Consider the following 24,642-nt stretch of genomic DNA (forward strand, 5'->3'; position numbering starts at 1 on the left):
GCACTTGAGTTCCTTGAGACCATAGCAAGTGTTTCATGAAAACAACTCCATAGTCAAGTAAGCTTGGGAAATTCCAAATAATACCTTATGCCTTCCACAGTCTCCAAGGAAGTTTCAAAATTCTCCTGCAGAGCAGCACACTAAATGTTTTAAGTACTAAAGGAAAAAAAAAAATGTGTTCTACTTTGATCAACCCAGATTTTCCAAACGAATTTATTTACTTGGAGATATTTTTATTTTCTTTTATAATAGCACACCTACCAACATTTCATGGGCACTGAGCTATTCAACAAGCACTTACCATGTACTGGGGATGGTTCTAAACACTTTACAAAATATTAGTTCATGTCATCCTTGAATCATACCTAAGAGGCAGATAGGATGGGTTTATTTTGCAGTTGAGATACACAGTGAGGGAGCAGGGGGAGCAGGGAAGGAAATTTGCCTGTGTCATCCAGGCAACAAGGCTCCACAGTGTGAGTTTTCAAACCAACACATGGAACATGACTGCAACACTATGAGAGTAGATATTAATTACAGGAAAAAGAACTGTAAAAAATACAAATACATGGAGGCTAAACAATACGCTACTAAATAACCAAGAGATCACTGATGAAACCAAAGAGGAAATCAAAAAATACCTAGAAACTAATGACAATGAAAACATGACAACCCAAAACCTATGGGATGCAAGCAAAAGCAGTTCTAAGAGGGAAGTTTATAGCAATACAAACCTACTTCAAGAAACAAGAAAAATCTCAAATAAACAACCTAACCTTACACCTAAAGCAATTAGAAAAAGAAGAACAAAAATCTCCAAAGTTAGCAGAAGGAAAGAAATCATAAAGATCAGATCAGAAATAAACGAAAAAGAAATGAAGAAAACAATAGCAAAAATCCATACAACTAAAAGCTGGTTCTTTGAGAAGATAAACAAAATTGATAAACTACTAGCCAGACTCATCAAGAAAAAAAGGGAGAAGGCTCAAATCAACAGAAATAGAAATGAAAAAGGAGAAGTAACAACTGACACAGCAGAAATACAAAGGATCATGAGAGATTACTACAAACAACTATATGCCAATAAAATGAACAACCTGGAAGAAATGGATAAATTCTTAGACAAGCACAACCTTCTGAGACTGAACCAGGAAAAATAGAAAACACAAAGAGACCAATCACAAGCACTGAAATTGAAATTGTGATTAAAAATCATCCAACAAACAAAAGCCCAGGCCAGATGGCTTCACAGGGTAATTCTAACAAACATTTAGAGAAGAACTAACACTTATCCTTCTGAAACTCTTCCAAAATATAGCAGAGGGAGGAACACTCCCAAACTCATTCTATGAGGCCACTATCACCCTGATACCAAAACCAGACAAAGATGTCACAAAGAGAGACAACTACAGGCCAATATCACTGATGAATATAGATGTAAAAATCTTCAACAAAATACTAGCAAACAGAATCCAACAGCACATTAAAAGGATCATACACCATGATCAAGTGGGGTTTATCCCAGAAAGGCAAGGATTCTTCAATATACACAAATCAATGAATGCGATACACCATATTAACAAATTGAAGGAGAAAAACCATATGATCATCTCAATAGATGCAGAAAAAGCTTTCAACAAAATTGAACACGCATTTATGATAAAAACCCTCCAGAAAGTAGGCATAGAGGGAACTTACCTCAACATGATGAAGGCCATATATGACAAACCCACAGCCAACATCATTCTCAGTGGTGAAAAAATGAAACCATTTCCTCTAAGATCAGGAACAAGACAAGCTTGTCCACTCTCACCACTATTATTCAACATAGTTTTGGAAGTTTTAGCCACAGCAATCAGAGAAGAAAAAGAAATAAAAGGAATCCAAATCGGAAAAGAAAAAGTAAAGCTGTCACTGTTTGCAGATGACATGATCCTATACATAGAGTATCCTAAAGATGCTACCAGAAAACTACTAGAGCTAATCAGTGAATTTGGTAAAGTCGCAGGATACAAAATTAATGCACAGAAATCTCTGGCATTCCTATACACTAATGATGAAAAATCTGAAAGAGAAATTAAGGAAACACTCCCATTTACCACTGCAACAAAAATAATAAAATACTTAGGAATAAATCTACCTAAGACAAAAGACCTGTATGCAGAAAACTATAAGACACTGATGAAACAAGTTAAAGATGATACAAACAGATGGAGAGATATACCATGTTCTTGGGTTGGAGAATCAACATTGTGAAAATGATTATACTACCCAAAGCAATCTACAGATTCAATGCAATCCCTATCACACTACCAATGGCATTTTTCACAGAACTAGAACAAAAAATTTCACAATTTGTATGGAAACACAAAAGACCCCGAATAGCCAAAACAATCTTGAGAAAGAAAAGCAGAGCTGGAGGAATCAGGCTCCTGGACTTCAGACTATCCTACAAAGCTACAGTAATCAAGATAGTATGGTACTGGCACAAAAACAGAAATATAGATCAATGGAACAGTATAGAAAGCCCAGAGATAAACCCACACACCTCTCATCACCTTATCTTTGATAAAGGAGGCAAGAATATACAATGGAGACAAGACAGCCTCTTCAATAAGTGGTGCTGGAAAAACTGGACAGCTACATGTAAAAGAATGATATTAGAACACTTCCTAGCACCACACACAAAAATAAACTCAAATGGATTAAAGACCTAACTGTAAGGCCAGACACTATAAAACTCTTAGAGGAAAACATAGGAAGAACACTCTATGACATAAATAACAGAAAGATCTTTTTTGACCCACCTCCCAGAGTAATGGAAATAAAGACAAAAATAAACAAATAGGACCTAATGAAACTTAAAAGCTTTTGCACAGCAAAGGAAACCATAAGATGAAAAGACAACCCTCAGAATGGGAGAAAATATTTGCAAATGAAGCAACGGACAAAGGATTTATCTCAAAAATATACAAGCAGCTCATGCAGCTCAATATCAAAAAAGCAAAGAACCCAATCGAAAAATGGGCAGAAGACCTAAATAGACATTTCTCCAAAGAAGATATACAGATTGCCAAGAAACACACGAAAGGATGCTCAACATCACTAATCATTAGAGAAATGCAAGTCAAAACAACAATGAGGTATCACCTCACGCCGGTCAGAACGGCCATCATCAAAAAATCTACAAACAATAAATGCTGGAGAGGGTGTGGAGAAAAGGGAACCCTCTTGCACTGTTGGTGGGAATGTAAACTGATACAACCACTGTGGAGAACAGTATGGAGGTTCCTTAAAAAACTAAAAATAGAACTACCATATGACCCAGCAATCCCACTACTGGGCATACACCCTGAGAAAACCATAATTCAAAAAGACACATGCACCCCAATGTTCACTGCAGCACTATTTACAACAGCCAGGATTTGGAAGCAACTCAGGTGTTCATCGACAGATGAATGGATAAAGAAGATGTGGCACATATATACAATGGGATATTACTCAGCCATAAAAAGAAACAAAATTGAGTTATTTGTAGTGAAGTGGATGGACCTAGAGTCTGTCATACAGAGTGAAGTAAGTCAGAAAGAGAAAAACAAATACCGTATGCTAACACATACATAGGGAATCTAAAAAAAAAAAAAAATCGGTCTGATGAACCTAGGGGCAGGACAGGAATAAAGATGCAGATGTAGAGAATGGACTTGAGGACACGGGGAGGGGGAAGGGTAATCTGGGACGAAGTGAGAGAGTGGCACGGACATATATATACTACCAAATGTAAAATAGATAGCTAGTGGGAAGCAGCCGCGTAGCACAGGGAGATCAGCCTGGTGCTTTGTGACCACCTAGAGGGGTGGGATAGGGAGGGTGGGAGGGAGACAAAAGAGGGAGGGGATATGGGGATATATGTATACATATAGCTGATTCACTTTGTCATACAGCAGAAACTATCACAACATTGTAAAGCAGTTATACATCCATAAAGATGTTAAAAAAAAAAAAGAATCCTATGCCCAACCCATTCAAATCACAAAATGTTTATAGCATACAAGAGAAACAGAAAAACCTTATAATATATGGAAAGTAGAAAACCTCAATATTCTAGCATACAGAAGAGGTCCCATTTTACTACGCGTGGGTTCACACAACATTTGGAACAGGAGCAAGAGGGAAAACAGTTAATCCACCCTTGAAATTCCACTTCCTTTGAAAAATCTTCCCTAATCTCTGTAATCCACACAGACCTCCCCTTTATGTGCCTGAGTCTCTAATGGCTCTGCCTATGTTTGTCTTGTCTGCTTGGGTCAGTCGGGCTGTAGGCAGCAGGAGACATGGCTCAAGTCTCAGTCAGGTCACCAAGATCAGAGCAGATGTTGAGTGAAAAGCCCAGGGGGAGGGAGAGAGAAAGAGAGAGAAAGAGAAAATGAGGCACTTCCCCTCTATGTCAGAGCAGAGGATGGGTGGAAAACCCAGGGAGACAAATGCATCTTGAGGAGTTTAGTATCTAAAATGGAAGCCGGAAAGGTCCAGAGCAGGTCAGAGAAGTTGAAGAAAGAGTCCCACAGAACGGGAACCTCAAACTTAGGGCCGATCCCAGGGCAGAGGCCCTTATCCCTCTGCCTTTGTATGAAATCATTCCTGATATCATTTGTTCACCCCTGGCCCACAGAAGGAGACAGACATCGGCATTGTTACGGTACTTTGCATGTGGGGAGTGCGGGGTGCCGTGTTAAAGGCGCAGGCAGTCAGTATTTTAAATACGCCCATCGCGCTTGATTGGGACACCTGTAAAGGTGCAAAGAATAAACAGAGTGAAGTAAGTCGGAAAGAGAAAAACAAATACCATATGCTAACACATATATATGTAATCTTAAAAAAAAAAAAAAGGGTCGTGAAGAACCTAGGGGCAAGATGGGAATAAAGACACAGACCTACTAGAGAATGGACTTGAGGACACGGGGAGAGGGAAGGGTAAGCTGGGACGAAGTGAGAGAGTGGCATGGACATATATACGCTACCAAACGTAAAATAGATAGCTAGTGGGAAGCAGCCGCATAGGACAGGGAGATCAGCTCGGTGCTTTGTGACCACCTAGAGGGGTGGGAGGGAGGGAGATGCAAGAGGGAGGAGATACAGGGATATATGTATATGTATAACTGATTCACTTTGTTATAAAGCAGAAACTAACACACCATTGTAAAGCAATTATACTCCAATAAAGATGTTAAAAAAAAAAAAAAGAAAAACAGCAGGCTCCTACCATATCCCTAAGTTTCCAGGTCCTAAAAACGTAAGTGTGAAACTACAAAAACTTTATAAAAGAATAAACAGAAAAACATCTCTTACACCCTAAGAACAACACAGATGCCATAAACGTCTATCCCCCAGGACTTTGCTGCATTGCATGCCTGGTCAAGAGATGAACAATTTAAAATCAGTCATTCATTGTTTCAATGCCAAAACTTTTGCTCCAGTCAGTCACTATGAAATTGTCATTCAGTCAACAAATATTTACTGACTGCCTGCTATGCACCAAGCACAGTGCAAGGCTCTGTGAATGTGGCGGAATAAAACCAAGAATCAGTCCCTGACATCAGAAAGCTTCCCATCCAGCCTAATGGAAATTTCCTTCCTTCCTTCCTTCCTTCCATATACTTCCATTGTCTTGGAAGAGTAATGTTCATAGTTTCAGGTTAAATCTCATCACAAGTTTTCTCTATAGCAAAATTATAACTACAACCCCTTAGAGACCCAAATTGTTACTTTTCTTTGTTGGTCAACCTAAAATACATAGTAAGGATGTTATTGACATGTTATACTCATGTTATTGACACTTCAAAATCACAAGTGAAAAATGTAAATAATTATAAAGTGAAGGACCTAAGAAAATAGTAGTCAAATGTTAACCTCCCTTAAAAGCTTTTAAAGTCATATCTGAAATGTTTTAAAAAATGTATATTATTTTATCTCTCTCTATACACACACATTCATCTAGACAGATACATACATACATACATATAGGTGGTTTTCTTTGTGTCCTTGGAATGTACATCACTACCCTGAAAGCTGAGAATATTAGAACTAAGAAAACTTGGGAGATGATGAAACTGAATTTCAGATAATCACTTAGTCATCGTCAAACACTCAGTTTAAGAACTAGAACTCATGTCTGTTGACTACCAGCAAAGAAAAGTTTCTATCGACATCATTTTAGGGGGTTATTCAAATCTAAAAGCAAGACTCTGGCACCAGGAAAAGGTACTGTTTTGCTTTCATAGAGCAACTAAGAAGAGACTCCAAAAGTGTGATCATTTTAACTAGCAAAATAAAGGTCAAATGAACAATGAATTCTAAATTATTCTACTTATATTGTTCAGCTGGTGACTGTTGTAATAATTGTCTCTTTTGTGTATTTCCTAGAATTTGGAGTTGGCTTTCTAAAAAGCTAACTAATTCATTTTTAAATAAATCCAAAAAGGAATGCAAATTAGTGTTGAGACTTTAATTATGTGAGACTTCAGCCACTGGTTGTATTGTGTGGACCTTTTACATAGTGCAACCTTGTAGCTCTAGTGCCTTTTAGGGTTTGGTCCAGAGGGAAAAGCCATGTAAGCACAATCTCTGCTTGACAGTCACCTTTGATATAATACTCTGCTTGTAAAGTCTGATTTTAAAAAATAGATATTGTAGTAGAATACATCTAACCTCAGAAATGTCATATTAACAGCTTAGTAAAAAAAAAAGTCCCTAATGCTGCCATGGTGAGAAGGGATGTTTTCAAAGATGCCATGGATGAATAATTTATCGAAAAGAAAAAGTGAAATCCACAGAATGTCAAGCAAATTGAAGTGCATTTTAAAAGACTTTAAGATAAAGAAACAGCAGAGGATTTATTTTCAAGTAAAGAAAAAGGCCTGTGACCAATAGAGGCACACCCAATATTTCAGGGCCAGTATTGCAAGGGTGCATGTTTGTTTTTATGCAAATTTAATGCCAAACGTACATCTTATTGTCCATGTGAAAGGACTGGCCAAGATTTTACAAACTTAACCCTGTGTCCTAAGAGTGAGAAGGTGAGAAACAGATCAGAAAAAAAAGTGAGATATTAGTCATAATTATTCAAGTTCCCTTACAACAAGAAAGTTATCTCAGTCCTGTGTGTTTTAGACTGAATAAGCTAGGTTGTGCTGTGATAACAGACACTTCCCTAAATCTCAGTGGTTTAGCCCAGAAAGGCTTACTTCTCAGTCCCACAAGGCCTCTGCCTGCCTGTACAAGGGTCCTCCAAGGCAGCCTAAGACTCAGTCTGCTTGCATCCCATAGCTATGAAACTGGGAACACATAGTTTTAAGGTCACCATGGCAATGGAAGAGAAAGCTCAAGGAAGCACATCAGCTTTTTAAAAATTATTTAAATTTTTTTAATTTAATTTTTTTATAGAAGTATAGTTGATTTACAATGAATGTTTCAGGTGTACAGCAAAGTGATTCTATAATATATATATATATATATATATATATATATATATTCTTTTTCAGATTCTTTTCCATTATAGATTATTACAAGATATTGAATGTAGTTCCCTGTGCTATACTATTTTATGTATAGTAGTGTGTATACGTTTATCCCAAATTCCTAATTTATCTCCTCCACGCTTTCTCCTTTGGTAACCATAAATTTGTTTTCTATGTCTGTGAGTCTATTTCTGTTTTGTAAATAAGTTCATTTGTATCAGCTTTCAAATGTTTCAGCCTATGGGCCATCTACCTGCAGGGGGGCTGAGATGTGGGGAGCATGTGTACCTACAATGAGGAGTAAACGTCTGTTTCACCCTCTCACCCTCATCTGCCTCCATCAGAATGTATGCTGGGGGAAGTTGAAGGCTAACCCCCCCTCATTCTCCTCAGGAGGTTTTCTCCAGCCCCCTCTTGTTATATAGACTCTGATCTGTGCTAAGAACTGATTAGTTCATACCCACAACAAATTCCTCCGGAGTCCCTTTACCTTCCTGGGATGCTCAAGTCCTCTTTCTTTTTGAAGAGCCTTCATAGCAGACTTCAGTGTTTCTCAGCCTGTAAAAGGATCAGGCTCCGATGTGCTGGCCTGCTGCCAGCTCTTGCGGTGCCTACACATTTCCCAGCTCCGGGGACAACGTGGTTACGCAGCTATGAGACTTGAGTGCACAATGTTGTAAAAAGAGTTTTGTTCTTTTTCAAGCAGTTTGTGATGTGGCATTACTTTCTGTTGCAGGACGTGGTTTTGCTTACGTGAATTTGATAATTCTCCCTAGAAAAAATACCTGAACTGTGCAATTCTGCTTTCACACCTAAGAGCATCCGTAAAGCGAGGTTGCTAGAGCCACTGCCACCCTTGGAAAAATGGGCATGGGAATATTCTGGGCTTCAGATCTTGTTCGTTTTTGTTTAAACTGCTCAAAATTTTTTTTTTTTTTTTTTTTTTTTACCATGGAGAAATCTCCATATAATATTTTCCAACAGAGGTAGCCAAGAACATATCCTAAGTGGGAAGCATTACATTTGTTACCATTTAGCACTGATAACACTTAAACATGCATGTGACTGCCGTACCCAGCAGTGTAAATTCATGCGTATGGCACTAGATGGGGTGTCTTGGGTTCCCTTCCAGCTCCCAAGCACTGTCATCACGCTGTGACCTTGACTGAGTCACTCATCATTTTTCCTCTGGGTTTTCATAATGAGGCGAGAGATGAACAGACATGACATGTGTAAAATACATGTTCTTTGAGGAAAGGGAGGGTGTTATGTGAATTTAATAGTGAGGTGTGAGTGCTTGGCTATGCATTTATACATCATATCATTTATGGAAGATGTTAACTCCATCCTGATGGTTTAAAAATATGGGATTAGCAGATTTTACTGTGACTCTTCCGCTGAAATACATGATCTAACATAACTGCTTCCATTGCCTGCAGCCCCCAGAACCCCTTATTTAAGTTCCTAGTATCTGCTCGTTTATTAAAAAGTGATGGCTTTTTTTCAAGTCTGCTTAAACCCTCTGCCTTTGTGTTTGCCAACCAAGCTGGTGAATGTTCTCATTTCATTTTAACAGCTGATCTAATTTGATTTATTTACTTTGGGATTCCTCAAACTGTGACTTTCCTTATCTTCTCTGGTCTTCACTTATAATCTCTGGACTTGTTACATTAGAAATTCACAGTTCAGCAATACTTCCCAGGAAAGAAGAGCTTGGAGACTTGTTTCCTGGAAATATTAACAGACCCTTGGTGAGAAAAGACTTCCACTAAAACTGATTAGTAAAATTGAGACCAGGCGATATTTTTGTCTACGTTTTTCAATGCACCTTTTTTATTTCCAAGGATGTTGATTAAATTTTTATTGGTTTTGGAGCCCAATGATGCAGACTTAATACTGTATTTTTTTTTTTTTTTTAAGGATAAAATAAGTTTTTATTTATAGTCTTATAGTAAAGGGGAAGCCTTAACTTGCAAGACAATTCTTCAGCAGTATGTACAACATACTTTTTATCTCCATGGAATGGAATCAAACACGGACTGAGACTACAGAGTATACACTAGAAATCAGCAAATGCCAGGAACAGAGTAGGAAAAAGACAAAGAAATGAGGCCTAAACACACAAAACCCTTCACTGGGATCTGCGGACCGCAGCCAGAACCAGGGCTGGATCATATAATGGGGACAGGTTCCAGGACAGCTGGAAGGGGAGAGGGACGAGGGTGGAGAGGGGTCCGCACTGGGGTGTGGGTTTAGTATGAGGTGAACCGCTCTTGGTATTTACATAGAAAATCAGTTGGCTCTATTTCTTAGAAATACACACGGAAAGAAAGGAAGATTTGATCATTACTTTATGAATCTGTCGTTTTGCAATACTGACATCATCAGAAATAGGGACAATTCACTCAGATTCAAATTTCAGTAGCAGGAAATAAATATCAAAACATCATCACTGGCCCTCAATACAAAACCTCTACCCCACCCTACCCTCCCTCCTCGTCCCACCCCCTCCCACCCCCTGGTGGCTACCGCCTCACTGCTGCTGTCCCCCAACAAACCACACGAGTGTCACGCGGCCCTCCCTAAGGCTGGCTGAGAGAAGCAGGAGTGAAACAGGCCAAAGACTCTGCGCTGCAAATCTGTCCCCACTTCCTTTTATACCACAAACTTCTTCAAGGATCTCTGGCCTTTCAACAGGAGCGATAAATAGCCTTTTAGGGAAAAAAAAAAAATCCTTAAAAAGAAGGGGGAATAATTCTGATTACTCCAAACTGGTCATCTTCTTAAAGTAGAGCAGTCCACAGATTCACAAAGTCTATCAAACAGAGGTGAGGGTGGCCCGGGAGGAGAGGCCTGGGAGGGGCAGGAGTCCCCGGGGCACATGCGCCCGGCAGGGCTGGAGGAGCTGGTGGGTGGTCAGGACACCATGTGCTCAGAGGTCTGGCCGGCCGTCTGTCCTCCACAGAAAAAGCTGCCAAGTTGGGGTGTTTTGGTTTGAATATTCCTGGTGGGGACAGGGAATCCCTGAAGGGAAACGTTAAAAAAAAAAATAGTGGAAATGGGGAAGGAGAACGAGAGCTGTTGTCCAAGAGCTTCTACGTAAAAATAAAATTAAAAAAAAAAAAAAGGAGGAGAAAAAAAGTCTCTTAAATGGTTCTGAGGGTTTTAAAGATGAACTGAAAAGAGGATAAGACGATGGAGGAGACAGACAGTTTTTATTGCTGGCCTGCCCCGTGGAGCTTAGCTGGCCTCCATCCGGAGCTTCTTCCTGCTTTGGGGCTCTTCGGGCTCCGACTCCGAGCTGGAGTCTGAGCCCCCATCGAAGGCAGAGATGGTGCTGCCCTTGGCGTTGGTGTAGAGGCTGTTGTCTGAGGAGGGGTAGTTGGTCTGCAGTTGGGCACTCGACCTCGCCTTCTCCAGTGCACGGACTTGCTGCTCCAGAAGAGCATTCTGCCGCTTGAGGTCATCAATATCTTGCTGGTGTGTGTGGTTTTTCCTTCGCATATACTGGATATACTCTGTGGCTTTGTCTAGGATTTGGGCCCGGGATGCCTTCTCTCCTTGGAGTGATGGGACCGAGTCCCGCAAACTGTGAAAGCTGTCTTTGATGTGGTCCCTACGTTTTCGTTCCAGTGCATTATGATGAGCCCGTTTGTCAGCCGCTGATTGAAACCTCGGTTGCTCTTCGTCGCTCTCCACCTCGATGTCATCGTTATCGCTCATTTCCTACGGCCCAGGGAGCGGCCACTGCAGCGGCGGCGGGGAAGGGGGAGGGGTGGAGGGGAGGGGGAAGTCACCGACAACAACAAGCCGAGTCCCCCCACACACACACTCACTCACTCGCTCTCTCACTCACTCACACACACACACTCACACACACACACGCACGCACACACACACACAACACGGGCGAGAACCACCTCCTCACTGCAGCACCCAATACTGTATTTTTTTAAATGACCTCTCATTGCTAGCTTAAGCCTGACATTTCTTTTTTCTCTAACTTATTACATAACAGGTCTCAAAATATCTAGGATAGCACTAACATCAACATATTTGATTGAGTCATAGGGCTTAGACAAAGAATGTGACCAATGAGTAAAGAAAACAACTCTCAATTTACATTGAGTCCTTATGTGACAAAATAAGAGCGAAAAGTAAGTTGGAACCACATCATGGGAAATACCGAGGACCAGGGTGAGGAGTGTGGAATGTTATGTGGAAGGAGATCCTTTAGAAGCTTTGAGGCAGAGAGAGCATATTGTCTAATCTGTGTTTTAACAAAATAAACTTGCCAGTATTAAGAATGGATTGAAAGAATAATATAAAAGAGGAAAGAAGACCATTAAGGGAGTAATATTTTAAATGAGATCGAAGCTAGTCCAGTGACAGTGAGAATGAAGAGAAAGGGATAGAATGAGAGATATTTCAAAGGTAAAATGATCATATATCTTAGTGACCAATGGAGTGTAGATGATAGGGACTTAAAAGGTGAAACTGATAGAGACAAATGATTAATTAATGAATGTGAGTGATATTAATGGCAAACCAGGACTTCTAGATCCCTTCCTTCTCTAATACATTTCTGATGGCACGTCCAGTCTGAATTTATGAGCTCTTTGACAAACTCTGTCTCTATTATTTATTATACAACCTTGGCCTCATTGACTATATTGCTGATCAGCTGATGCTGAAGGAAAGGCAGAGCAACAGGAGATTTTAAAAGCCTAGTTCTTCCCTTATTTCCATAGTCTCAAGACTGAACAAGGAGAGGGCACCCATCCACAAAGAACATGGAGTCATTGAAAACACTCTGCCTTTTCTCCACAGCCTCTGAGCATTGGTACCCTGGTGGGAGACCTGGAGGGCTTCAGGGCCACAGAGAGAGACTTCTCAAGGCAGATGTATGGTTGCAACAGAGACTTCCAGAATGCTGAGCTTTACAGATAAACTTAGATACATTATTGATTGCTATTTGAATCCATATATCACTAGACTAGCTTGATGTGACATTCATAAATAATAAGAACTTTATAGTATACCCTCAACTAGTATCTGAGCAACTTCAGGGATGTAGGATTCAAAGCTAGTCTGTCCAAATCCAAGTCTGTGTTCTTGCCACTCTACTAGGCAGCCTTTCCACACTGAACCTGCTAACGGTATCATTTCCGAGGGCACTCACTTGCTGGAGTCCCAATTAAAAAATAACAAAAACGTTCACTGTTGATAAAGTTACTTCTCAGAAATGAGTTTCTGGTGTGGCAAAAGCAATACTTATTCTACATCATGGGAAGTTAAAAATCACACACACAAGACTATATTACAAAGCTACAGTAATCAAGACAGTATGATACTGGCACAAAAACAGAAATATAGATCAATGGAACAGTATAGAAAGCCCAGAGATAAACCCATGCATATATGGTCACCTTATTTTTGATAAAGGAGGCAAGATTATACAAGGGAGAAAATACAGTCTCTTCAATAAGTGGTGCTGGGAAAACTGGAGAGCTACATGTAAAAGAATGAAATTAGAACACTCCCTAACACCATACAAAAAAATAAACTCAAAATGGATTAGAGACCTAAATGTAAGGCCAGACAAAACTCTTGGAGGAAAACATAGGCAGAACACTCTATGACATAAATCACAGCAAGATCCTTTTTGACCCACCTCCTAGAGAAATGGAAATAAAAACAAAAATAAACAAACGGGACTAATGAAACTTAAAAGCCTTTGCACAGCAAAGGAAACCATAAACAAGACGAAAAGACAACCCTCAGAATGGGAGAAAATATTTGCAAATGAAGCAACGGACAAAGGATTTATCTCCAAAATTTACAAGCAGCTCATGCAGCTCAATATCAAAAAAACAAACAACCCAATGGAAAAATGGGCAGAAGACCTAAATAGACATTTCTCCAAAGAAGATATACAGATTGCCAAGAAACACATGAAAGGATGCTCAACATCACTAATCATTAGAGAAATGAAAGTCAGAACAACAATGAGGTATCACCTCACGCCAGTCAGAATGGCCATCATCAAAAAATCTACAAACAATAAATGCTGGAGAGGGTGTGGAGAAAAGGGAATCCTCTTGCACTGTTGGTGGGAATGTAAACTGATACAACCACTGTGGAGAACAGTATGGAGGTTCCTTAAAAAACTAAAAATAGAACTACCATATGACCCAGCAATCCCACTACTGGGCATATACCCTGAGAAAACCATAATTCAAAAAGAGTCATGTACCACAATGTTTGTTGTAGCTCTATGTACAATAGCCAGGACATGGAAGCAACCTAGGTGTTCACTGACAGACGAATGGATAAAGAAGATGTGGCATATATATACAATGGAATATCACTCAGCCATAAAAAGAAACAAAACTGAGTTATTTGTAGTGAAGTGGATGGACCTAGAGTCTGTCATACAGAGTGAAGTAAGTCAGAAAGAGAAAAACAAATACCGTATGCTAACACATACATAGGGAATCTAAAAAAAAAAAAATCGTTCTGATGAACCTAGGGGCAGGACAGGAATAAAGATGCAGATGTAGAGAATGGACTTGAGCACACGGGGAGGGCGAAGGGTAAGCTGGGATGAAGTGAGAGAGTGGCACGGACATATATACACTACCAAAGGTAAAATAGCCAGCTAGTGGGAAGCAGCCGCGTAGCACAGGGAGATCAGCCTGGTGCTTTGTGACCACCTAGAGGGGTGGGACAGGGAGGGTGGGAGGGAGACAAAAGAGGGAGGAGATATGGGGATATATGTATATGTATAGCTGATTCACTTTGTTATAAAGCAGAAACTAACACACCATTGTAAAGCAATTATACTCCAATAAAGATGTTAAAAAAAAAATTACACACACACAGAGAGAGACAGAAATAGATAGAAAAAGAGAGAGATGTACCCCCACTATACACTACTTATATATAGTTCTGAGTTCTGTAAAGTAAGTGTGATGTTACATCTTACGGAAAAAAATCCGAATGAACTTTTTGACCAACCCAATAGATTCCCCAGAGACTTTCAGTATTTTTTTTTTAAAAGAATACTGAAATGGGTCCTTTTATAAAATGAAAAATTTTTATGTGGCTACTACATTCTTTACTGTGAATTATTTCAGATATGAAAATAGCTTAGTTCTAAAGTTTTATCCCCGTGCATTCTGTATCCAAAAGAAAAAAAGTGTGATCAGTGTGTGCTTCCAGAAAAGAATAAACAGCCCAAATGTTAAATACGTGATCTGAAACCAAATGCTGATTCAAACTTTAAGCTATCCCAAACATGAAAGATGCGTGCTGGCTTAGACCTGGGACCACGGCTGAGGTACATCCAGTGACCTTGGGGGGATTTTTGTTTTCTAAATTCTTCATCCAGATGAACAACCTCCCAAATGACAATTCTGAGTTCTGATGTGGTTGAATGTATCTGAGGGCAGCCACCCTTGAGGCTCATGAAAGAGGCAGTTAGTCTATGACCAACTCTGACTAATATGTATGGAGAGAACCCCAGAAAAGAAACATACTTCAAGTTGTTTGCCCAGTAATGGATATTTGACTTACCCCCCCACCCTTCCCTAATGCCAGCATAAGTGGTATTTGAAGAGCAAAGCAAATTCCGTTTTGATTCCAAACTTCGGTCTGATGCACTTGGACTAACGTTCCAAATTTAGGGAGCAGCTTCACCATAGAGACTTTCTCAAACATCTCTGGAGTTGGCCATTATGCCACTAAGGCAGCAGGTATTTCAATCTGCACAGAAAACAGAAAGGCTGCTGTGGCCAGCTAAGAAGAGAAAAGAGTTATACTTGTATACACTGGAAACCAACAGCTGGAACCAATAGCTGAAAAGAACGGTGGCTTCCTTTAGCCCTTTGCTCCATACCCAATCAGAAAAGCATGCTCTTTAAACTTGACAAGGTTCTTATTGCACATCAAAAGCCTGAAATTTTTATATACCACTGACCCAGTAGTTCCCTTTCAATGAATGTATCCTAAGGAAATAATCAGAGGTACCTCAAGGTTTAGCTAGAAGGATGTTCACTGCAGCATTATTTCATTAGTGAAAAATTGAAAATGACCTAGAAATACAAGTGGTGTAGTGGTTTCCTACTGCTGTTATAATGGATTACAATAGACTCAGGGGGTGAAAACAACACAAATTTATTGTCTCACAATTCAGTAGGTGCAGTGGGCTTGGCTGGTTCTCTGCTTCGAGTCTCATTGAGCTAAAAATCAAGGTGTCAGCAGGGCTGCGTTCTCTTATGGAGGTTGTAGGGGAGAATAGGCCCCTGTTTTCTTGCAATAGTAGGATTGAATCCCCATTTTCTTGCTGGCTCTCAGCTGAGAGCCATTCCCAACTTCTAGAGACCAGCCACATGGCCCCCATCCTCCATCTTCAAAGGCAGTAACAGTGGGACCAGTCCTTCTCATATCACATCACTATGACCTGTGCTTCTCCCTCCCTCTTGCTCTGAGAAAGGCCCCTGTGATTACATTGGGCCCACCCGATAATCCAAGATAATCCCTCTACCTGAAAGTTGGGAACCTTAATTCCATCTGTAAAATTCGTTTTGTCATGTAATTTAACATAGTCACAGATTCCAGAGATAAGGTCATGTTGATCTTCAGGGGCCTACCAAATAGGTATCAGTTGAGTAATGCACGGAACGTGCACGGACTTAAACAGAGTATCAATAAAAGTAATGGTGTTGAAAAATACCTAATGGCATGGAAAAATGCTAAGTGAAATATTGAAAAACATTAAAAAAAAACAGGCTGCCCAACAGTATGGATGGTTTCATTCATTTTTATAGAGTAAAAATAATCTATAGTTTGATATGTCTATGTATCTGTTCCTATCTCTACAACTATTCAATATTTATATATCTATCTAGGTGGAAAGGTCTAGGCAAAAATGTGGAGTGGTTTTTGAGGTTGACGATTACTGGTGAATTTTTTAAGGTTAACATATATTTTTAAACTTACCTAAAATGCTTAAGTATATCCTCTACCCACCACCGCCCCCCATACACATACAACTTAAAAATTAAACCTTTCTCTTACAAGCTGAATGCAGTATATAGCCCTTTGGCCAGCTGACTGACCCACCCAAAATGCGAGAAAATGTTTCTCCTAGATCCAGTGATATTCCCATTCTCATGGGACTCAACTCAGTTCCCGTATGACAACCCCAATCCCACACAGCCGGCCCTAACTCTGAGACATCCAATATCTTTATCCCAGTGGCCCAGTAGCCATTAAACCAAGTTATAAGAGAAGAACCTCACTGACTTTCTACAGCTGCAATAATATATTATTGTTCAATGTCATCTCTGAGAAATTTTCTGACATGGTGTAGCCTGAGACTTCCATATGTCAATGTTGGGTTTGGTTTAAATTTCAGATAGCTAAAAATAAGTCTTTCTCCTCCTTTTGGTTTTTAAAGTGTAAGCAGATCTAGCTTTTGATGTACAAAGCTTATAAACGAAACAATTTGCTGTCCCCACCCAAAGACAGCTAATGCAATTCCAGAAAGAAGAGTCTATCTTTAACAGTTTACTCTACGTTCTAACTGTGGTTTCCGTAAGAACACACTGTATACAAACTTTGTTCCTAAGGTTATTTCTGTTGGTGCCAAATTGACTTCAATTCACAAAAATCATGTGGTGCATTCCCATGAAACTTGGATGTTTTTGTTCTAAAGAAAAACAGAGGGTTTTTTCCCCTTCGGCAACTATTCCTGTTTATGGAAGATCCACTTCCACCCTGGGGATCATACTTAGAATCAGTCAGCAAGTGTGGGCTTAATTCTTAGAAGACCTAGCAAAGACCTTTGACCTCAACTCAAACTCGACTGCAGACTACGTCCAATAAGTAGCAGACTGGTGGAGCATCTTATAACATTATGATAAAAAAGTATGTTCTTTCCTACCAAAATCCTAGGGTTCCAAGATCCTCGGGTCCAAATCTTGTCTCGTCTTCACTACCTGCTGTACCATGGGCCAGTTATTTAACCTCAGTGTGCCCCAATTTGTAAAATGAATATAATAATATTACCTACTTCTTAGAACTGTTGTGAGGTTTAAGTGAATTAAACATATAAAGCATTTGGAACACTGTCTGATATGTGATAGTAATAGCACTTGTAAGAGAACCGTGTAAAGGAGGCAGCGGTACTATTTAGGATATTATCAGTCAAAGAAAGAGGGAAAGAGAGAGGGAGGGAGGGAGGGAGGAAGAAAGAGGATAAGAGAAGAGAAAAAGAAAAGGAAAGGAAAGAAAAGAAAAGGAAAAAGAAAAGAAAAGAAAGCATCCTTAAGAGAGTCATGACCATTTATAAAGTGTGCAAGAAGTTAAAGTTCTGCTAACTAGCCAGGCCCCCTTCTGCCTCAGGGCCTTTGAGTTGGCTTTTCCCCTCAACCAGGGGTTTCCTCATTGAAATAGTGGCACAGTCCACTCCCTTACTTCCTCCAGGACTTTGCAGGAATAATAACTTCTCAGGGAAGCCCACCCTGATCACCCAATTTAAAATTATGCCTCCACCCCCAGCCTGGCACTGCTCATCCCTCTGGTCTGTTTTCTTCTACTGATGTTTAACATTCTATATAATTTATCTATTGTGTTTACTCTTAAGTTCCAGAGGGCAGAGATTTTTGCCTGCTTCTTGCTGCTGTATCTTCAGCACCTACCATAGGACCTGACTCATAGTTGATGCTCTATAAATATCTGTTCAATGCCTAGAAGGCTACCTACCTTCAAGAGAGGAAGCTTCTTCTAAAAAGGAGGGGTGGGGCTTCCCCGGTGGCACAGTGGTTAAGAATCTGACTGCAAATGCAGGGGACACGGGTTCGAGCCCTGGGCCGGGAAGATCCCACATGCCACGGAGCAACTAAGCCCGTGCGCCACAACTACTGAGCCTGCACTCTAGAGCCTGCGAGCCACAACTACTGAGCCCGTGTGCCACAACTACTGAAGCCTGCACACGTAGTGCCCATGCTCCGCAACAAGAGAAGCCACCGCAATGAGAAGCCCGTGCACTGCAACGAAGACTAGCCCCCGCTCACCGCAACTAGAGAAAGCCTGCGCGCAGCAACAAAGACCCAACTCAGCCAAAAATAAATAAATAAATTTTAAAAAATAAATAAATAAATAAAAAGGAGGGGTGGATATCACAAACTTCAACTCAGAGCTCTCAAGCAATCTGCTGAAAATCTCAGTGGGAGTCCTACACTGTCTCTCCCCTGATAAGGTCCCCAGTGGAAGTTCTAAAGGGACCGAGTGAGGCAGAACCGTGAGTTGGATGTTGGGAGACCACGCTCCAGTCCCACTGCTGCCCCTAACCATCAAGTCACTCCAGCTTCCCTTGAGGGGAAAATAAGCAATTGGATCAGCATTTAGTTAACGGCCGTATGCTCAGACTTACTTCAGTCGCCCTTATCAAAGCCTGACTGGAGTCAGCAAAGCAAGTTACATTTTCCATTTTACTTGTGGCTACAGCATCCTGGTGACGTACATAGAGAGACTGCTCCAAGCATCCCAAGATGTTAATTATTGTTTTGTGTAAGATCTCTCAAGAAAACCATAACAGAACTTTCTCAGTTTAGTCCAGTGACTGACAAATTTAGCAGTAAAATATCTTTTTGCATTTCTCTTCATTTAAAAACTATTGGATAAAATTTTCTGTGAGGAAAGAAAAATGACCTATTTGCCTCTCCCTCACAGAAGTAAAATACTGGCTTATAAGCAATAGAGGCAGAAAGGGGCCTGATGACACTTAGCATATAAAAATTACCCTCATCTTCGAGCAGAGAGTGAAGGTCACGTTGCCTCCAGTTTTCAGCTGCTAAGGCAATATTAGCATTTCCACTTCCTGTCTGGGTTTTCTGGGCTGTTGTGGGAAATGGAAGGCCCACAGGAGATTTAGATTTTATCTTCTCTCCTCATCTGCCCCTTGAGATATAGATAAGATTTGGCTTGAATCTCTAGTGCAGAAGCCCTTCCGAAGACTTCTGTGAATTCACGGGCTGGGCATGCTCTTGGTTACTGATTCTGTTTCTTGGGGTTCAGTCTAAGCTGCTATAATAAAAAGGCTCAAAACAGCAGTGGCTTAAACGAAGTAGAAGTATATCCTCTCTCAAGTAATGGTCCAGGGGTTGCCAGAATAAGGAAGGTAAAGCCACTCTGCCATTTTCAATGCATGTGCTTGAGTTCAAGGTGACTAGTCCAGTTCCTGCCACCACATCGGCATCCCAGGCAGCAGGAAGAGGGAAATGACATGCTCATGCCTTACAAAGTCATGATGTAGAAGTGGTACATATAATGTCTGCTCGCATCTCATTACCTAGAACTTATTGCATTGCACAATTGGCTGCAAAAGAGGCTTGGAATTGCATTTGTTACCTAGGCTGTCATAGGTCTAACTGCAAAAAGGACATTCTATGAGTCAAGTGAGGAGAGAATGGATGATGGAGGACAGCCAGCAGTCTCTGCCCCGGTCCCCATCTCCAACCACTCCAACATCCACTCACACCCTTCTTCCCACAAATAGCTTGGGACTTGCCCCATCCCTGAGGGATTCAGCCTAATGTCCCATCTGGTTGCTGTTTCTAGCTCCAAGTCTGGGCTCTATCCAATAGGAGCAATCTTTTCCATGGTCAAGATGTAGCTCCTCGGGTTCCGCTGAAGTTCTATCTGCCTCTTTCATACACACACACTCACCCTATGTACAGTGGTAGAGTAGAAACTAACAGACTGCAATTTAAAACTCCCATTAGGAAAAGGGAAAATGGAAAAACACAGCAGCCACTTGTCCACAGCAATGACCAAAGTTCCCCTCCCCTGACCGAATAAATGTCCTTGATTTGATCCTGCTTCTGCCCACTAAGTTCCTCCTTCTCTGTTATTCTGAAACGAGCGTCTAAGAGCAGACCTTCCTTGGGAGCTGTACAGCTTTTGTAATTCACTTCCTGCTTGGGACGTATTTGGGGGATTAGGGCTGTTTTGAGGAATGGAAGAATTACATGCTTTTGGCTGTTTGGTTCCAGTTGATTCCATGCATATGTAACTATGGCCAAAGAGCTCATCCAGAGTTGTGGGGTTTTTTTAACTGATCTTATACTCATCTTTGTGCTCCACCCCTGTCTCTCTCTCTCTCTGTGTCTCTAATTTTAGCTCCCTTGAAATCATCTGAAACAATATGTTTCAGTGGGATAGAAAACCCTTCATCAGATTTTGGCTTCTGAATCGTCTCCCACTGTCTGGATGAGAAGTCTTCCTGGGATGTGATTGGGAAGTCTGGGGGCTATTATATTATCACCTGCCAAAGCTGCCCCTTTAGAATATGAGTCGCTTTTTGTAATTAGCCTGAGGTCATCAATCTAGAAGTAGCGAAAGGCTGGTTGAACACATCAACATTCTGAGTTTTCCCAACCAGTTTCACTAAAATTTCTGGATCTATCACCAACCATTTTATCTTCCAAGGTTTCACTGTAGACAATTTTCCCAAATACTCTGCCATGGCATAACACGAGTCACCAGATTCCTCGTTTGCAATGTTTTTCTTTGCCTCCTGCTATCTGATCACTAGCCACTTATTTTTGGCTTTGTTATGGCAGCGCCCCTTCTGATAGCACATTCTGTATTGGGTAGGATATAGCATAAGCTGCTGTCACAACAAAATCCAAAGCGCGGTGGCTAAAACAAGACAGATTTATCACATTTCAACAATTTTAAAATAAAATTCTTTTCACTTTTAAGCAATTCTGAAGTGGGAATGTGTCTTATAATCAATAGCATCTTCACATTGTGTCGTAGCTTAATTGGCTATGAGTGTTTTTCTTCTTGAGCAATAGGACTTCTGCAACTGATGATGTCTCAGATTGGATCTCTCTCTCATAAAACAGTCCAGACATTGACAATCCAGGACGAGCAGAGCAGTGCTATCATCCTTAACGTGGGACTCCCCTATTTGGGTCTGAGGTGGGTGTTCCAACTCTTCCAACACTTACTAGCCAACAAAAATGAGGAAAGAGTCAGGGAAGTGCATGTTCATTCCTTTTAAAGGCACAACCTAGAAATAATACATATTATTTCTACCCCACCCATTAGCCATCCATTAATCACATGTTCATAGATAACTTTTAACAAAGGCTTAGAAATGTAGTCTCTACCTGGACAACAATGCTCCCAGCTAAAGTTCAGCAGGGTTTTTTAATGATAGGAAAGAGAAAGAATGGATATTAAGAATGAACTAACAGCCTTTACTGTACCTCTGCTTCCAAATTCCTATTTCCACAGCTAATGCGTTATCTCCCAACTCATTATTTTATCAAACTCAATCAGTTCATTGATCCCCCAAATGCCTTCACTCAGTCAATCTGCATTTGGGAGGTTGACTTTATGAAGCCATGGCTTTGGGGAGGCAAGATTTCCATCACAGCAGCAACAGCAACTTCAAATTGGATAGTAGACATCTCTCTTCTTATCTTCCTGCCACCCAACAACCACAGGGCTGGAGCCTTTTCCAATCTCATGGTCTTCTCTCTCCTCACCCTCTCTGCTCCCTCCTCCATCACCACTCTCTCATTCTTCAGCCTGTGTCCAGGGTAGAGCAGGTCCGCTCTCTCTTCCCTTTCCTTCCGCCCTTTGAATCTATGCCCTCAAAGTCTCACTTTCATCACTGACAGCACCAAGAATTTTTCCTAAATAAAGATAGATATCCTCCCTAAAAGGAATTCTGATGGAGTCACCTGTAAAGACAGTAACATTACCATAATGCTTCAAAAGACTATTGGGGACCCAGGGAAGGATATCAAAGTCAAGGTCAGATGCCTAAAATTCTACCAGATGGCACCTGACACAAATCTAACATAGAGAAAGTGGGATTCAGCAAATCCATAGAGCTGAGCTTTGTCTTAACACTTTGTGAGTCATTTTGAGAACAAGTCCACGAAATGATACTTATTTTCTGCCTAGTTAGCCCTCTAACGATATAATCTTCTATATTTGTCTACCAATTTCCTCACTAAGGTCTTTAGCAATATCACCACCATCCACACACTGATGAAGGTATCTGCTCAGTTGTAAAATCCATACAGCTCTTCCTTAGATACCAGTAATGAGGTATTGATGAGCCCCAGTTTCAGAAGGCAACCATTTATCTTTCCCCTTGTCTTTCTAGTGCCTATGTCAGCTACTTATATTCTCTTTCCTGGTACCTGGGTGTCTGCTATTCGTAGTCTCTCTTTCCCCATTTTATTTGAACTGAAAACATGTCTGTCGGTGCTGGCATTAATATGCCCAAGATTCATCCAGCATGGGGCCTGATATGATCAATGATTTCCATCCGGCTTTCCCAGCATCTGTAGCTCACTACCAGGCTTGGGAATTCCAAGTAGGACAGAACTCAGATCCTGCAAGCATCCTGGCACAGACACGGTGGGTTCTAGCATGCCTCCAACAATGATGTGTAACTCTGGGCATCCGAGGGGTGGTGAGAGTCTGGTGGCCTCATGCCACTCATTGTCTGCCTCCAGGTTTGGGTCAGTTCCTGTAAGTTTGGGTCCATTCGTGTAATGGCTGAATCACTCTGGTAACAGCCCCTTTTAATAAGAAGTAGACTTTTTACGTTTTTCTTTCATGGAATTATATGTGAATGCCTCATATGGTCAAGAGAAAGCAGCTCTGCACGCCTATATTTAAATGCTGCAAATAATTCCCGCTCACTCTAACTCTATCCAGATGTGGATACTCCGTGCCCATGTAAATGAGATGGCTTGCTTTCTTTTTGGTCTTGTCGAGAATCTGCATTCTGACTCACACAGGAAAACAAAAAAATGGAAAGAATGTGCGGCAACTACACACAAGACATGCTATTTTAATAGTACAAGCTCTGTTGAAGGGAAAATCAGTGCTTTTGTGCTGCAAACAACAGCATTTGCATTTCAAGGGGCTAGACACTACAGCTCAGTAAGGACCATGCCAACAATGGCCTTTCGTCCTGGGTGTCAGCTCTTCCCATAGTTGGATTTCTGCTTTGGGTTCTAAGTATTCTTGACTAGGAGCCACATCTGTTCTGTGCCCCCAGCCTGGCTGCGGTGACTTTCTCAAAGGGAACAATTATTTCGAGATAATGGGCCCTCTGTAGTGCCTACAGCATTTTCCATGCTATGCCTCTCTCTCTTGAGCAGTGAACTGCAGTCAGGCAAATGTGGGCACCCAAAACTCGGAACACAAAAAGCAATTCACATGGCCCACCATGTTTTGTGCTCCACAGAGTGTCTCATTTAAAACACAACCCACTAAAGACCCATTTCACTAAACTGGGCTCTTACAAAATGGAAAAAATAAAGAAGAGAAGGGAAAAAGGCAGCCCATCTCCTTTTGCCGTTCTTGAGCCATTTACTGATGGATCTTTGGAAAAGCTTGTTCTGTGACTGACGGAGTCAAACTAATCTTCAATCCACCTTCACCCCAAACTCATCCTCCCTTCTTTGAGACAGCAGAGGGTGGAAGACCCACAGATGGTGGCGGTGCCCAGAGGCACCGGAAGTAATGACCCCGCCTTTTCACGGGATGCCTTCAGAGCTGCTCTGCAAGGTTCGCTGCAGCTCTGCTAGAAACCCACCCTCTCGCCACCATCTCAGACACTGCTCCAGTCGGTCTATGACGTTTGACATGTGTGTTCATTTACCCTGAACTAAATGTGAGGCTGAGAAATGGAATTCAGAAAAAATAGAATCAATCACCACTGAGACTCACGTGTCATTAACCATAAATTCCTTAGAACAATAAAAGCACATTATGCTGGCCCAGCTCTTCCAGTTTACAGCGTGCTTTCTTGGGCAACCTCACGCATGATCTTCGCAGGCATTCTGTGAGGCAGGCAGGGCAAGCTTACTACTCGGGTTTTCCAGGTGAAAAAAAATGAAACACAGGGAGGAGTGTTAACTCCCCAAGATCTCAGAACTCACAAGAAGAAGAGAGGAACTCAGCGCAGGGCTTCTGGTTTCCAGCCTCCAATTATTGTCACCACATTTTAACCAGACCGCCCCAGAGTCATTATCTCTACCTTCCAATTGTCTAACTTGTTAGTCTCCCAAAGGTGGAA

The 24,642-nt window shown here is 41.0% G+C and overlaps 1 protein-coding gene and 1 long non-coding RNA gene across 2 annotated transcripts in view; both read right to left on the reverse strand.

The window, feature by feature from the left end:
• The window catches only part of LOC117308482 (uncharacterized), a 431,073-nt gene that overhangs the window by 325,381 nt on the left and 81,050 nt on the right, over window positions 1-24,642 (reverse strand). The gene's annotated exons all lie outside the window — the stretch shown is intronic.
• On the reverse strand, window positions 10,716-11,456 carry LOC117308481 (protein max). The gene has a single exon (XM_033841841.2). It carries the CDS (start codon window positions 11,238-11,240, stop codon window positions 10,758-10,760), a length of 483 nt encoding a protein of 160 aa, XP_033697732.1. The 5' UTR covers window positions 11,241-11,456; the 3' UTR covers window positions 10,716-10,757.

The sequence above is a fragment of the Tursiops truncatus genome, chromosome 16 (assembly GCF_011762595.2).
Source record: "Tursiops truncatus isolate mTurTru1 chromosome 16, mTurTru1.mat.Y, whole genome shotgun sequence".
NCBI lineage: Eukaryota > Metazoa > Chordata > Mammalia > Artiodactyla > Delphinidae > Tursiops > Tursiops truncatus.